We start from the raw sequence: 13,394 nt of genomic DNA on the forward strand, positions 1-13,394 counted from the left end.
ATCGAGTACAACAGTGTAAACCATCTCTTTGAAAAGCTTGGCATTACACAAAATCAATTTGAGAATGCACATAATGAATTAGCATCACAACAAAGTATAATCATCAAAAGAGAAATACAAGATGTATGGGTAAATCAGTTTAATCCAAGTCTACTAAGAAGCTGGAATGCCAACATGGATTTGCAGTTTGTAACAAATGTATTTGCATGCGTGGCTTATATTGTATCCTACATGTCAAAAGCTGAACGAGAAATCGGATTGCTATTGAGTCATACACTATCAGAAATGAAAGAGGGAAATGATAACGCAAAGGAAAGCATGAAAAAACTTGGCCAGGTGTACATGCAAAATCGTGAAGTGTCTGCTCAAGAAAGCGTCTATCGTGTTTGCAGTCTCAGATTGAAAGAATGTTCTAGGAAAGTGGAATTTATTCCTGTTGGACCCAACCCTGTCAGAATGAGTTTACCATTAAGCGTTATAAAAAGCAGAGCAGATAACGATAATGATGATGATGAGAATGTTTGGATGCCTAGCAAGCTTGACAGATACAAAGCTCGACCTAGAAACACAGAATTCAGTGATATGTGTCTTGCAACATTTTGTTCTCAGTACAGAATCTTAACTGCATCCCAAACGCCAAGTACAAGAAGTAAAAATGTCTTTAAATTAGATAACGATCTGGGGTATATTCAGAAGCGTACTCGTACAGAAGATGCAGTTGTAAGGTATCCCCGATTTTCACCCATCATCTCGCCAGAAAAATATTATTTGAGCATTTTGCAACTCTTTCTGCCATATTTTGAAGATGGACAATTAAAGCCCCCAACATTTGAAACACATCAAGAGTTCTACGAGACAGGTTCTGTGAAAATATGTGGACGTGAATTGGTGAAAGTCTCGTCAATTGTCTGTACTAACCGAAAGAAGTTTGAAATGAATGCAGATGCAATTGATCATGCACAGGAACATCTTGACAAATTTGGTCCATACGAAGATGCATGGGGTCTTTTATGTCCGGAAAAGGAAGTAGAGCGACTTGAACATCCCAAAGAAAATGTAGATGTCGAAGATTGTGATGGAGATCTTGATATCCCTGATTTAAAGAATGAAGCGAAAAAAGATGACTATAGCATCGAACTACGTTCTGTAAAAATTTCCAAACAAGATGGACATTTTTTGATGAGGTCTTTGAATGAGAAGCAACAGAGTGTTTTTTACAAAATACGACAGTGGTGTTTAGATAGAGTAAATGGAAAATCGGTCGAACCGTTTCATATGTTTCTAACTGGAGGTGCTGGCACTGGAAAGAGTCATTTGATCAAATGTCTTTACTATGAAGCAACACGTATACTAGCCCGAATGTTGCCACATCCTGATGATGTCTCAGTATTGAAAATGGCTCCAACCGGAGTAGCTGCATACAATATCAATGGCCATACTATACATAGTATTCTTTCTATTCCAATCAATGCACAAGTACTGTATCAACCGCTGAGTGATGAGAAAATAAGTGTCCTTCGAAATAGGCTGGCTGAATTGCAAATTTTAATCATAGATGAAGTATCAATGGTAAATCAAAAGTTAATGTCATACATTCACGGCCGCCTACGACAAATAAAACAATCACGCGATCAAACTGCTTTTGCTGGTGTTTCAGTTATTGCTGTGGGAGACATGTATCAGTTACCTCCAGTCTTAGGAACTCCTTTATATAAAGACACACTCAATGGTGCATTGTGGAATGCTAATTTCAAGAAAGTAGAACTTGAAGACATTATGAGACAAAAAGACGATACCCAATTCGCTCTTCTCTTAAATAGATTACGTGTAAAACGAGGGGAAGAGATTCTCTGTGATGAAGACCTAGCAATGCTCAAGTCCTGTGAGACTGGTGAAGAATGTGAAAATGCTCTGCATATCTATGCATGTAACAAGGATGTAGATGCTTGGAACAAGAAATTATTGCATACAAAATGTGGAGATGTGATATGCGTAAAAGCACAAGACATGGACAAAGATGTTAAAAAGGGAAATCAAATACGGGAAAAACCTTATACAAAGATGAAAACCCAGTTGCCTTCTTATCTGTGGATTGCAGTTAATGCTAGAGTGATGTTGCTCAAGAACATTGATGTTAGTAAAGGCCTGACAAATGGATGTTTTGGAAATGTAACAGAAATAATAACGGATCATACAAATTTGAATCCAGTTTGCATCAAAGTTAATTTTGAGAAGGCCGATGTGGGTATTCATTCAATCGAAATGTCTCAAGAATCCATTGGTAAGAAATATGTGAGAAAACAATTTCCACTTAAGCTTGCTTATGCTTGCACAATTCATAAAGTACAAGGTTCAACATTAGACAAAGCTGTTGTATCATTAAAAAGTGTATTTCAATCTGGACAGGCATATGTTGGGCTTAGTCGCGTTACTTCGTTATCTGGACTTGTGATAGAACATTTCGATCCTAAACGTATATATTGTAATCCAGAAATTAAAGAACGCATTGAGATTATGAAGCCGTTTATCAAGAATGAAACTTCGAAAGATATTCACGATTATAACTTTTCTTTGGTAATGCAAAATGTACAAGGATTAAAACAGCATTTTATCGATTTCAAATCCCAGTGCCAATTTGTGAATGTAGATTTTATTTGCTTGACCGAAACATGGATTAATGATAATGATCTCTGTGACGTTGTTTTAGATAACTTTCGATTTTATCATCAGCCACGACATCTTTCATACTGTAATTCTGGAGTTGGAAATGTACTCAAAGAACAATCGCATGGAGGTGTTGGAATGTATATCAAGAATACATATTCAAGTAGATTAGACATATCTGTCGACAACTTAGAGTTTATCGCAATTCTTGTCACCAAACCAGTTTCTGTTGTGATTTCAGTTGTTTATCGACCTCCATCATATAGTATCAAATCCTTCTGTGAATCATTAGACAATTTGCTAAATGCATTACACAAAAGAAGCATTAGGTGTATTGTGATGGGAGATTTTAATGAGGATTTGTTTAAAGGTTCTTCACAGGTAAACAAGCTGATGTGTAATAAAGGTTACAAACAGCATGTTGTAAATGCTACTACTGAGAAGGGAACAATGATAGATCATGTGTACAGCAAAGGACTAGATTTATTGGAAACAGAGGTCATCCCTACATATTATAGTTACCACGAAGCTGTTAAGATTGCTTTTTGATATTTATTGTAAAGGCCAAATAAAAAAATAAAACATGTTTAGCGTCCTGTTTTTTCGAAAAAAAGGAAGGAGGCCCTTTACACCTGGAGTAATTTGGCAATTCTATGACATATCTTTTTGCTTTGAAAATGTTACATTGGGGTTGCATAGACAGAATACTTTTTATGTCAAATGCGTTCATTAATAATGTTAACACTTTTAAAAAAGAAACATGTAGTACTGTTTATATTTCTAATCTTCAAATGATTTTTTTTATTTCACTTCTTCAGATAACTTCTTCAATAGACTGCAAAGCACAACGTTACAAAGCTCACTTCTAGAACCCTAGTCACCAATGACAGTGCACCACCATATTCCTTTGCTCACCAGTTGAAACAAACTACCGCCCTCGAGTCAGAAGGCTGTCCTCATCGTCCAACACACAGCGGTAACATCACCCCAGGACTTCAGCCCTCCGGTGATACCTGGTTCAGCGAAGACTAGGCCTTGGGGAGTGTTTACGGCTCTGTCACCAAAACAGCATTGTGGCAGAAGTATGGAACACCAGCATATACATGGAATGTATCGGGACCTTTACAGGGTAAGGAAAGATTGCCAAACTAAAATGTTTGAAAAAGCCTAACTCTACTGTACAGAGTTATTTCAAGCTCCTCCTGATAGATGGCTGACCTCGGCCACTACACTGTTGATTCCCACAAAATTGGCACAGCTGGAGTAAATTGGCAATTCTATGACATATCTTTTTGCTTTGAAAATGTTACATTGGGGTTGCATAGACAGAATACTTTTTAGGTCAAATGCTTTCATTAATAATGTTAACACTTTTAAAAAAGAAACATTTAGTACTGTTTATATTCCTAATCTTCAAATGATTTTTTTTATTTCACTTCTTCAGATAACTTCTTCAATAGACTGCAAAGCGCAACGTTGCAAAGCTCACTTCTAGAACCCTAGTCACCAATGACAGTGCACCACCATATCCCTTTGCTCACCAGTTCAAACAAACTACCACCCTCGAGTCAGAAGGCTGTCCTCATCGTCCAACACACAGCGGTAACATCACCCCAGGACTTCAGCCCTCCGGTGATACCTGGTTCAGCAAAGACTAGGCCTTGGGGAGTGTTTACGGCTCTGTCATCATAACAGCATTGTGGCAGAAGTATGGAACACCAGCGTATACATGGTAAGGAAAGATTGCCAAACTAAAATGTTTGAAAAAGCCTAACCCTACTGTACTGAGTTATTTCAAGCTCCTCCGGATAGATGGTTGACCTCGGCCACTACACTGTTGATTCCCACAAAATTGGCACACCTGGAGTAAATTGGCAATTCTATGACATATCTTTTTGCTTTGAAAATGTTACATTGGGGTTGCATAGACAGAACACTTTTTATGTCAAATGCGTTCATTAATAATGTTAACACTTTTAAAATAGAAACATGTAGTACTGTTTATATTCCTAATTTTCAAATGATTTTTTTTATTTCACTTCTTCAGATAACTTCTTCAATAGACTGCAAAGCGCAACGTTGCAAAGCTCACTTCTAGAACCCTAGTCACCAATGACAGTGCACCACCATATTCCTTTGCTCACCAGTTGAAACAAACTACCGCCCTCGAGTCAGAAGGCTGTCTTCATCGTCCAACACACAGCGGTAACATCACCCCAGGACTTCAGCCCTCCGCTGATACCTGGTTCAGCGAAGACTAGGCCTTGGGGAGTGTTTACGGCTCTGTCATAACAGCATTGTGGCAGAAGTAGCCTCGATCTCCACCAAGACATTTGAATGCCACCCTGTATGGCTCGGCATACTTTTTTTTTTTATTCATACTAACGTGTGTTCATGTCCATTTTTCCACCTCTGACTTACATTTATTTTCTGATACCATGTTTCTGTGTGATTTTAGTCTTATTTTTTTACTGGTATGACAATGTAAACATATACTTTTGTTCCACACAAGATATTTTGGGATTTTGTGTGCACTTCCATGTAACTACATGTATTTTTATACCATAGTTTTTGTTTCTGATTGTTCAATTCCTTTTACGCTCTCATTCCTTTATAGTTGTATCTTATTTGAGACAGAGGAAGAGATAGGGTGAATAGTAGAGAGAGAGAGAGAGAGAGAGGGGGGGGATGCAGAAACAAAGCGCCATTCATGATGAATTTTATTACATTTGTGTTTTAACTTTGCACATACATTGCAAGATTTTGGGAATTTAACACGTTTATTTTTCTGTAAGTTTGTAAATCCTTGTATTCACACAGTGTTTTGAGTGATATATTGTAAAGATAGATCTTATGCATGCTCCTTGGGGAAATGAAGTTATACATGCATGTCACTTATCTTATCTTGGCATTACCATAATTCTTATATTGGTTGATGTTGCTGATATATGAAACAGAATCTGATGGATATCATTGATAACAGTTACTGTTTGTCTTCTTTTTTACATCAGGATAACAGATCTTAGTAGTACAGCGAAAGACAATTCACTGTAATTTGTTATATTGTCATATATTACACGATTATGATTTTCAATGGCACATGTTTGTACACTACAATTTTATGTCTTTAGAGGTCACATATCCAGTTTGTTTCGTGAATAGTCAATATTGGATTATGATTATAATGTCAGTTTGTTTGCAACATTTACCCCATATATAGTGGTACCTTACGATCAACTGTCAATATCTACTGCATTCACTATACATAGCAGTGTCTTGCTTGCTGTAACAAAGAGGTATATAGGGCTGTTAGGGATTATCCATAATGTACATTGTTTTTTAGTTTTATTGTTATTGTGTTTACCTGAACTTATATCTCAATTGCTATGTAGGGGGCCTTTCATATAATCAGTAGGTATCTTGTTTATGTACCTGTTTTATATATGTATTCCATTTCTGCCAAATATATATACATGTTAAAATGCCCTTTTCAGAGATTTCTACAATGCTGCTCTTTTCAGTATGTGCTTTTATTTTAGTATATCAAATTTAATTGGATATGCTGTTTTTAAAATCTATTTCTTTTAAAATGTGTTTGAAGATGATAGGTGATTACCATTTGTAATATTGCATTGCGGTTCTCTTTTAGATCGCCAAGGAAATAGCATGATGTTAAGTTTGTGCAGAATGTCATTTACATGCATGTAGATAGGTCTATGCAATTTAGCTTTGACTTTGGTTTGATAAGCTTTGTTTAGTGCTTTGAACATGATTTTAACAATGAATAGACCTGTTTACTAATGTACTTCATTTCATGTTTCTCTCTATAGTACATGGTAGGGGTGAAATAAGAATACAAAGGTTAGAAGGAAAAAATAAAGAAGATTGGGGAACACTGGAAGACATAATAGAGGGAGAACGAGAGTCACAGGCGGAAAAGGGAGAGGGTGAGAGATTTAACAAAAGAGAAGGGCAGAGATAGATCGAGACATCGCAAGAGAGAAAGAGGGAGGCAAGGAAGGAGTGAAGAGAGAGGGTGAAGAGTAGAGAGAGAGAGAGGGATGCAGAAACAAAGCAAGAGAGAGGGGCAGAACAAGAGAGGAGAAGGGGAACATAGCAAGAGAGGAGAAAGAGATGCAATCGAGACACTCTACTAGCATAAATAGATGTGAATATTTACTATATAGAGAAAGGGAAAAGTTATATAGACATAGACGATGATGATCATGATGATGATGAACATGAAGGTGATGGTAATGATAATGTTAGATGATGATAATGTAAATGATAATGATGATTTTGATGATCATCGATCAGACCATCACGATGATGATGATCATGATGATATTGATGATGATCATGAGCGTGATCCTGACATCTTAATGAAAAAATGAGGGGTGGTTTAGATAGCATATAGTCTCAGCTACAACATACTCGAAAATCAACAAAATCCAAGCATAAATAACGGCGAAATTGCTCGCAAAAGACAGGAATGTAGAATCCAGATTTGAGAAAAAGTCATCTCGCATAGGGATTACTAGTCCAGAATCTGCACGGTCCTTATTTTCCCTACACACTTGATTCAAGCCGTCGAAGATGGCGTTATCAACAAACTCATAATAATGCTACGCAGCCCGCCCAGGTGTCACGCGCGTAAAACATTCCCCATAGACTTGTGTGTTAAAATGGCACTTTTGAAAAATTCATGAAAAATAAATGTGAAATTAGAGGGTGGAATGTTTACTACCAATGGATAGGTTATATATATCTGACATTCCAAATCTGACCAGGATAGGGTACCGTAGCCAGCTCATTTTAAAAATAAATCGCCATTTATGAAGATAACTATGAATGGATCGAATTCATCAACTGAAACAGTAAAATAGCCCTAATTATTCCGCCAGTCAAAAAATAGTTCCAAGTCACTTATTTATCTTCCCAATTTGGGCGAAGGAAGTTCAGTAGTTACCATTTTTAGAATCATGTGTTAGATTTTGAATCATATTTATACATTTTTGACAATCAGCAATATCAAATTGACAAAAATTCGAATGGGTTGGGTCGAACGAATATCTTTAGCCCTCCTGATGTAATTAGGCCCGTGGAACCCCCAGCCTTTTTCGCCGGGCGTCCTAATTTAATGATCACGCCATCATCGGCTGGTAGCAGGTAAGTAGGGAGAGGTAGCGTCAGTGTGGTGGGGATCAAAATTAAAGGAGAATGAAACCCTTGAAACCAGCTGAATCCATATCAAAGAGAAAAATCAAAGGATTACATTGTTGAAAGTTTGAGGAAGATTGAATGAATAATAAGAAAGTTATGAGCATTTGAATATTGAGATCACTAGTGCCATGTAGATCCTCCCATCGGCAATGCGACCAAGATCTGTGATATCACACACGTACAACTCCCTCATTACTTTAGTACTTATTTCACTTATATTCTCACTTTTATAGAGTCTATCACAAGGTGAGGTGTTCTCTTTATGAGATGACAAGTACAGAGGTTTCACAACATTATATCATTGATGAATCGTTTGTCATATGATTAGAATGCAAAAAGAAATGTTTTGGGGTATATTTTCAGTGCAAATGGGAGAGTTGTACGTGTGTGACATCACAGATCTTGGTCGCATTGCCAATGGGAGGATCTCCATAGCATTAGTGATCTCGACATTCAAATGCTCATAACTCTTTTATTGCTAGTCCTATTTTACACAAACTTTTGTAGATCTTATTTTTTTATTTTTCTGCTTTCACAAAAGCTAACTTGCTCCAAGAGTTTCATTCTCCTTTAAATAGGCCAGATTCTGGACTAAGGGATTACACGCCAAAAGTAATGGATCAAGTGATAATAGGATAATAATAAAGTCCCGGAATAAAGTAAATAGGGTTGTTTATTACATTATTTGCGATTCTACGTGATTCAATATTCAAAGGAGACGGTACTGTACAGTGAAAGGTCGAATAGACAAAAAAAGTGAAGGAGAAAATGGTTGGAGACGCCCGGACTCGAGGTCCGAAGTCAAGTGCATTACCGATATACCAAAACATTTCCCATAGCGATTAAACGTAAACGAGAAATGGAATTCTCAAATCCCACGTTGCAAGTGAGATATGAGCATGATCTCGGCATCTGATCGAAAAATAAAGGGCACACTTGTGATAGCTTATTGTCTCAGCTTCAACATACTCAAAGCTGAGCGTAAACAAAGATAAAACGACGGAGATATTGCTCGCGAAAGACGAAAATGTAGAATCCAGTTTTGAGAAAAAGTAATGTCCCATAGAGAATACACGCAAAATGTGAAAAATTGACATGCCTCCTTTAATCGCAAAAATACGCCATGATGCCTATTTGTCAAAATGAAATATCGTGGTTACTACATTTGTAGAGATTATTCTAAGGTAGAACATATCAAAATTTGAAAGAAAATTGATCAACATTTGCAGAGATACAATCAATTTTCCAAAAATCTGCTGACGTCATAATATGAAAATTTAAATTATGAGTTCGGAGGCCATTATGATGACGTCATGAGCTAATTGAGGGTCAAATGAAACATGAAATCATATCTCCGATTCATACTCTATCAAAATATGAAAAAAAACTTGGGGTCACCTTGCATCCTAAAGCGCTACAATGGATTTTGTACAGGCATGTTTTTGCCCATGTATGCTATGTATTACAAAATTAGCTCGCGCGCACGGTAATTATCTTAAACGGACGCTCATTCCGTTATTAATGGGCAGAAAAAGTTGAACAAGGTATCAAAATGCTTGAAAAAATGTGCCAAATATGATGACAGAAAAAATTTGGCGATTCTATGTTGGAAGATGCAATTACGCGCGAAAACGCGCGCGCATGTGCGTGCGCGCGTTTTTTTTTTTGCAAAATGCTTAAAAAATGAAAAAAAAATAATCTTGTTCACCCCCAGGACTCGAACCTGCGCCCCCGAGAACTCAAGTCAAGTGCGTTATCCATTGAGCCACGATATTCCCCATAGAGATTACACGTTCCCATAGAGATTACACGTAAGCAAATTTGAGAATTACAAATCCAATTTTGCAAGCGAAAAACGGGCATGATCCTGACATCTGATCGAAAAATGGAGGGCACACTTCCGAAAGCTTAGAATCTCAGCTACATCATACCAAAAGCTCAGGGATAACTAACAAGAAAAAATGGAGATATAGCTCACGAAATAGAGGAATGTAGAATCTAGTTTTGAGAAAAAGTCATGTCCCATAGAGATTACACGTAAAATGAGGAAAAATGGCATGCCTCTTTTCATCGCAATTTTACACCATGATGCGTTTTTCAAAATGAAAATTCATGTTAACTGACGAGAAAGAGTACATTCTAAACTACAACATATCGAAATCTGGGCGACAAATGATCAATATTCACGGAGTTATGATCAAATTTGCATAAATTTGATGACGTCATTTTTGAAAAAATGAAATTTTCAGTTTAGGCGCAATTTTGATGACGTCATGATCAAATTGAGGGACAATGGTGACATGAAATCAAATTTACAACTCATACTCTATTGATATATGAAAAAAAATTGGGAGTCAACGGACTATTTAAAGAGCTACAGTGAATTTTTAATAGGCATGTTTTTGCCCATATATGGCCTATAGTGAGAGCTCGCGCGCACACGTGCTGCAAAGTTTAACGGGTGTTAATTTCGTTATTAATGGTCGTAGAAGGTTGATCAAGGTATCAAATTGCTCAGAATTATATTATCAATGCAACGATATAAAAAAAACGGCGTTTCTGCGTTGCGTTGAAGGCGTTACGCGCGGAAACGCGCGCGCATACCTGTGCGTGCGCAAATTTTTGAAATGCTTAAAATGACCTAAAACGTACTTTACTTTGGTCAAAAGGTGATTTTGAGCATTTTAAAAATTTGACGAGCGCGTACGCGCGCGTCGTGACCTCCAGGTGACCTTTGATGACATGACCTGTTGACCCTTGACCTGAAGTTGATGTGATGTCAATTTGATTGATTTTTGATAATTGATAATGGAGATATGATCGACAATGTGATTTTACAAAATGGCGCCTGGATGACGTCATCATGACCTGATGACCTTGAAAAAGTTGATTTTACTTGAAATCATAGGGCTTGATGACTGACAGAAATTTGAAGGAAATTGACCATGTCGATTTCGAGTGAACGTGTGTACAAAAAAGTGTACGGAAGAAATAAAAATAAACTAGATTTTAATTCGTCATGCGGACGAATTAGGTGGTCTGTCCTTATTCTCGCCATCATGATCACTATTACCATGTTCAAGCAGATCAATATGATCTTCATGATGACAACGGAATGTTCATTATGGATGGAATACTTGTGAAAGACGGGAGATGATAAAGCACTGTGAAAAGGGTCTCTTTGATATATGAAAATACATGTGATATGAAAAAAGTAATTATAATCTGTTTAATCTTGCTAAATTTTAACTTTCATACCTTTTAATTATCATAAAGGATCATGTACGAGGTATTAAAAAGAAAAAAAAAAGAAAAAAAAAATCATCTTGTTCACCCCCAGGACTCGAACCTGCGCCCCCGAGAACTCAAGTCAAGTGCGTTATCCATTGAGCCACGATATTCCCCATAGAGATTACACGTTCCCATAGAGATTACACGTAAGCAACTTTGAGAATTACAAATCCAATTTTGCAAGCGAAAAACAGGCATGATCCTGGCATCTGATCGAAAAATGGAGGGCACACTTCCGAAAGCTTAGAATCTCAGCTACATCATACCAAAAGCTCGGGGAAAACTAGCAAGAAAAAATGGAGATATAGCTCACGAAATAGAGGAATGTAGAATCTAGTTTTGAGAAAAAGTCATGTCCTATAGAGATTACACGTAAAATGAGGAAAAATGACATGCCTCTTTTCATCGCAATTTTACACCATGATGCGTTTTTCAAAATGAAAATTCATGGTAACTGACGAGAAAGAGTACATTCTAAACTACACCATATCGAAATCTGGGCGACAAATGATCAATATTCACTGAGTTATGATCAAATTTGCATAAATTTGATGACGTCATTTTTGAAAAAATGAAATTTTCAGTTTAGGCGCAATTTTGATGACGTCATGATCAAATTGAGGGACAATGGTGACATGAAATTAAATCTACAACTCATACTCTATCGATATATGAAAAAAAAATTGGGGTCAACGGACTATTTAAAGAGCTACAGTGAATTTTCAATAGACATGTTTTTGCCCATATATGGCCTGTAGTGAGAGCTCGCGCGCACACGTGCTGCAAAGTATAACGGGTGATAATTTCGTTATTACTTGTCGTAGAAGGTTGATCAAGGTATCAAATTGTTCAGAATTATATTATCGGTGCATTGATATAAAAAAAATTGGCGATTCTATGTTGGAAGATACAATTACGCGCGAAAACGCGCGCGCATGTGCGTGCGCGTTTTTTTTGCAAAATGCTTAAAATGGCCTAAAACGTATGGAAAATTAATTTGGAACGAATTTGAGCATTTTAAAATTTTAATGCGCGCGTACGTGCGCGTCGAGGTGCGCGCGCGGAATTTGATGAAATTTTTAGTTGAACGTTGACCTGAAGTTGATGTATACCAAATATAGTTGATTTTTGATGACTCGTTATCGAGATATGATAATGACCTGATTTTTACAAAATGGCGGCTGGATGACGTCACGATGACCTAATGACCTTGAAAAAGTTGATTTAACTTGAAATCATAGGGCTTGATGACTGACAGAAATTTGAAGGAAATTGACTATGTCGATTTCGAGTGAACGTGTGTACAAAAAAGTGTACGGAAGAAATAAAAATAAACTAGATTTTAATTCGTCATGCGGACGAATTAGGTGGTCTGTCCTTATTCTCGCCATCATGATCACTATTACCATGTTCAAGCAGATCAATATGATCTTCATGATGACAACGGAATGTTCATTATGGATGGAATATTTGTGAAAGTCGGGAGATGATAAAGAACTGTGAAAAGGGATTCTTTGATATATGAAAATACATGTGATATGAAAATAGTAATTATAATCTGTTTAATCTTGCTAAATTTTAACTTTCATACCTTTTAAATACCAAAAAGGATCATGTACGAGGTGGTAAAAAAAAAAAAAATGAAAAAAAAAAATCATGTTGTTCACCCCAGGACTCGAACCTGCGCCCCGAGAACGCAAGTCAAGTGCGTTATCCATTGAGCCACGATATTCCCCATAGAGATTACACGTTCCCATAGAGATTACACGTAAGCAAATTTGAGAATTGCAAATCCAATTTTGCAAGCGAAAAACGGGCATGATCCCGGCATCTGATCAAAAAATAAAGGGCACATTCCAAAAGCTGAGAATCTCAGCTACAACATATTCAAAGCTCAGAGATAACTGATAAAAGAAAATGGAGATATAGCTCACGAAATAGAGGAATGTAGAATCTAGTTTTGAGAAAAAGTCATGTCCCTTAGAGATTACACGTAAAATGAGGAAAAATGACATGCCTCTTTTCATCGCAATTTTACACCATGATGCGTTTTTCAAAATGAAAATTCATGTTAACTGACGAGAAAGAGTACACTCTAAACTACAACATATCGAAATCTGAGCGAAAAATAATCAATATTCACGGAGTTATGATCAAATTTGCATAAATTTGATGACGTCATTTTTGAAAAAATGAAATTTTCAGTTTAGGCGCAA

At 36.8% G+C, this 13,394-nt stretch overlaps 1 protein-coding gene across 18 annotated transcripts in view; it reads left to right on the forward strand.

The window, feature by feature from the left end:
* Positions 1-6,449, forward strand: part of LOC129268711 (uncharacterized) — a 32,590-nt gene extending 26,141 nt beyond the window's left edge. For 14 of the 18 annotated variants that reach the window (XR_010295000.1, XR_010294999.1, XR_010295002.1 and 11 more), the window contains 3 exons: positions 3,483-3,793; positions 4,109-4,396; positions 4,712-6,449. Coding sequence is in view for 5 of the 18 variants with exons in the window: in XM_064106193.1 (XP_063962263.1) it covers positions 3,483-3,541 (59 nt within the window). In the remaining 13 variants the exon portion in view is untranslated. The remainder of the gene's footprint in view (positions 1-3,482; positions 3,794-4,108; positions 4,397-4,711) is intronic. The other 4 variants (XM_064106188.1, XM_064106190.1, XM_064106198.1 and 1 more) reach the window with 1 other exon arrangement.
* The last annotated feature ends 6,945 nt before the right edge of the window (positions 6,450-13,394 follow it).

The sequence above is a fragment of the Lytechinus pictus genome, chromosome 11, assembly GCF_037042905.1.
Source record: "Lytechinus pictus isolate F3 Inbred chromosome 11, Lp3.0, whole genome shotgun sequence".
In the NCBI taxonomy this organism is placed as follows: domain Eukaryota; kingdom Metazoa; phylum Echinodermata; class Echinoidea; order Temnopleuroida; family Toxopneustidae; genus Lytechinus; species Lytechinus pictus.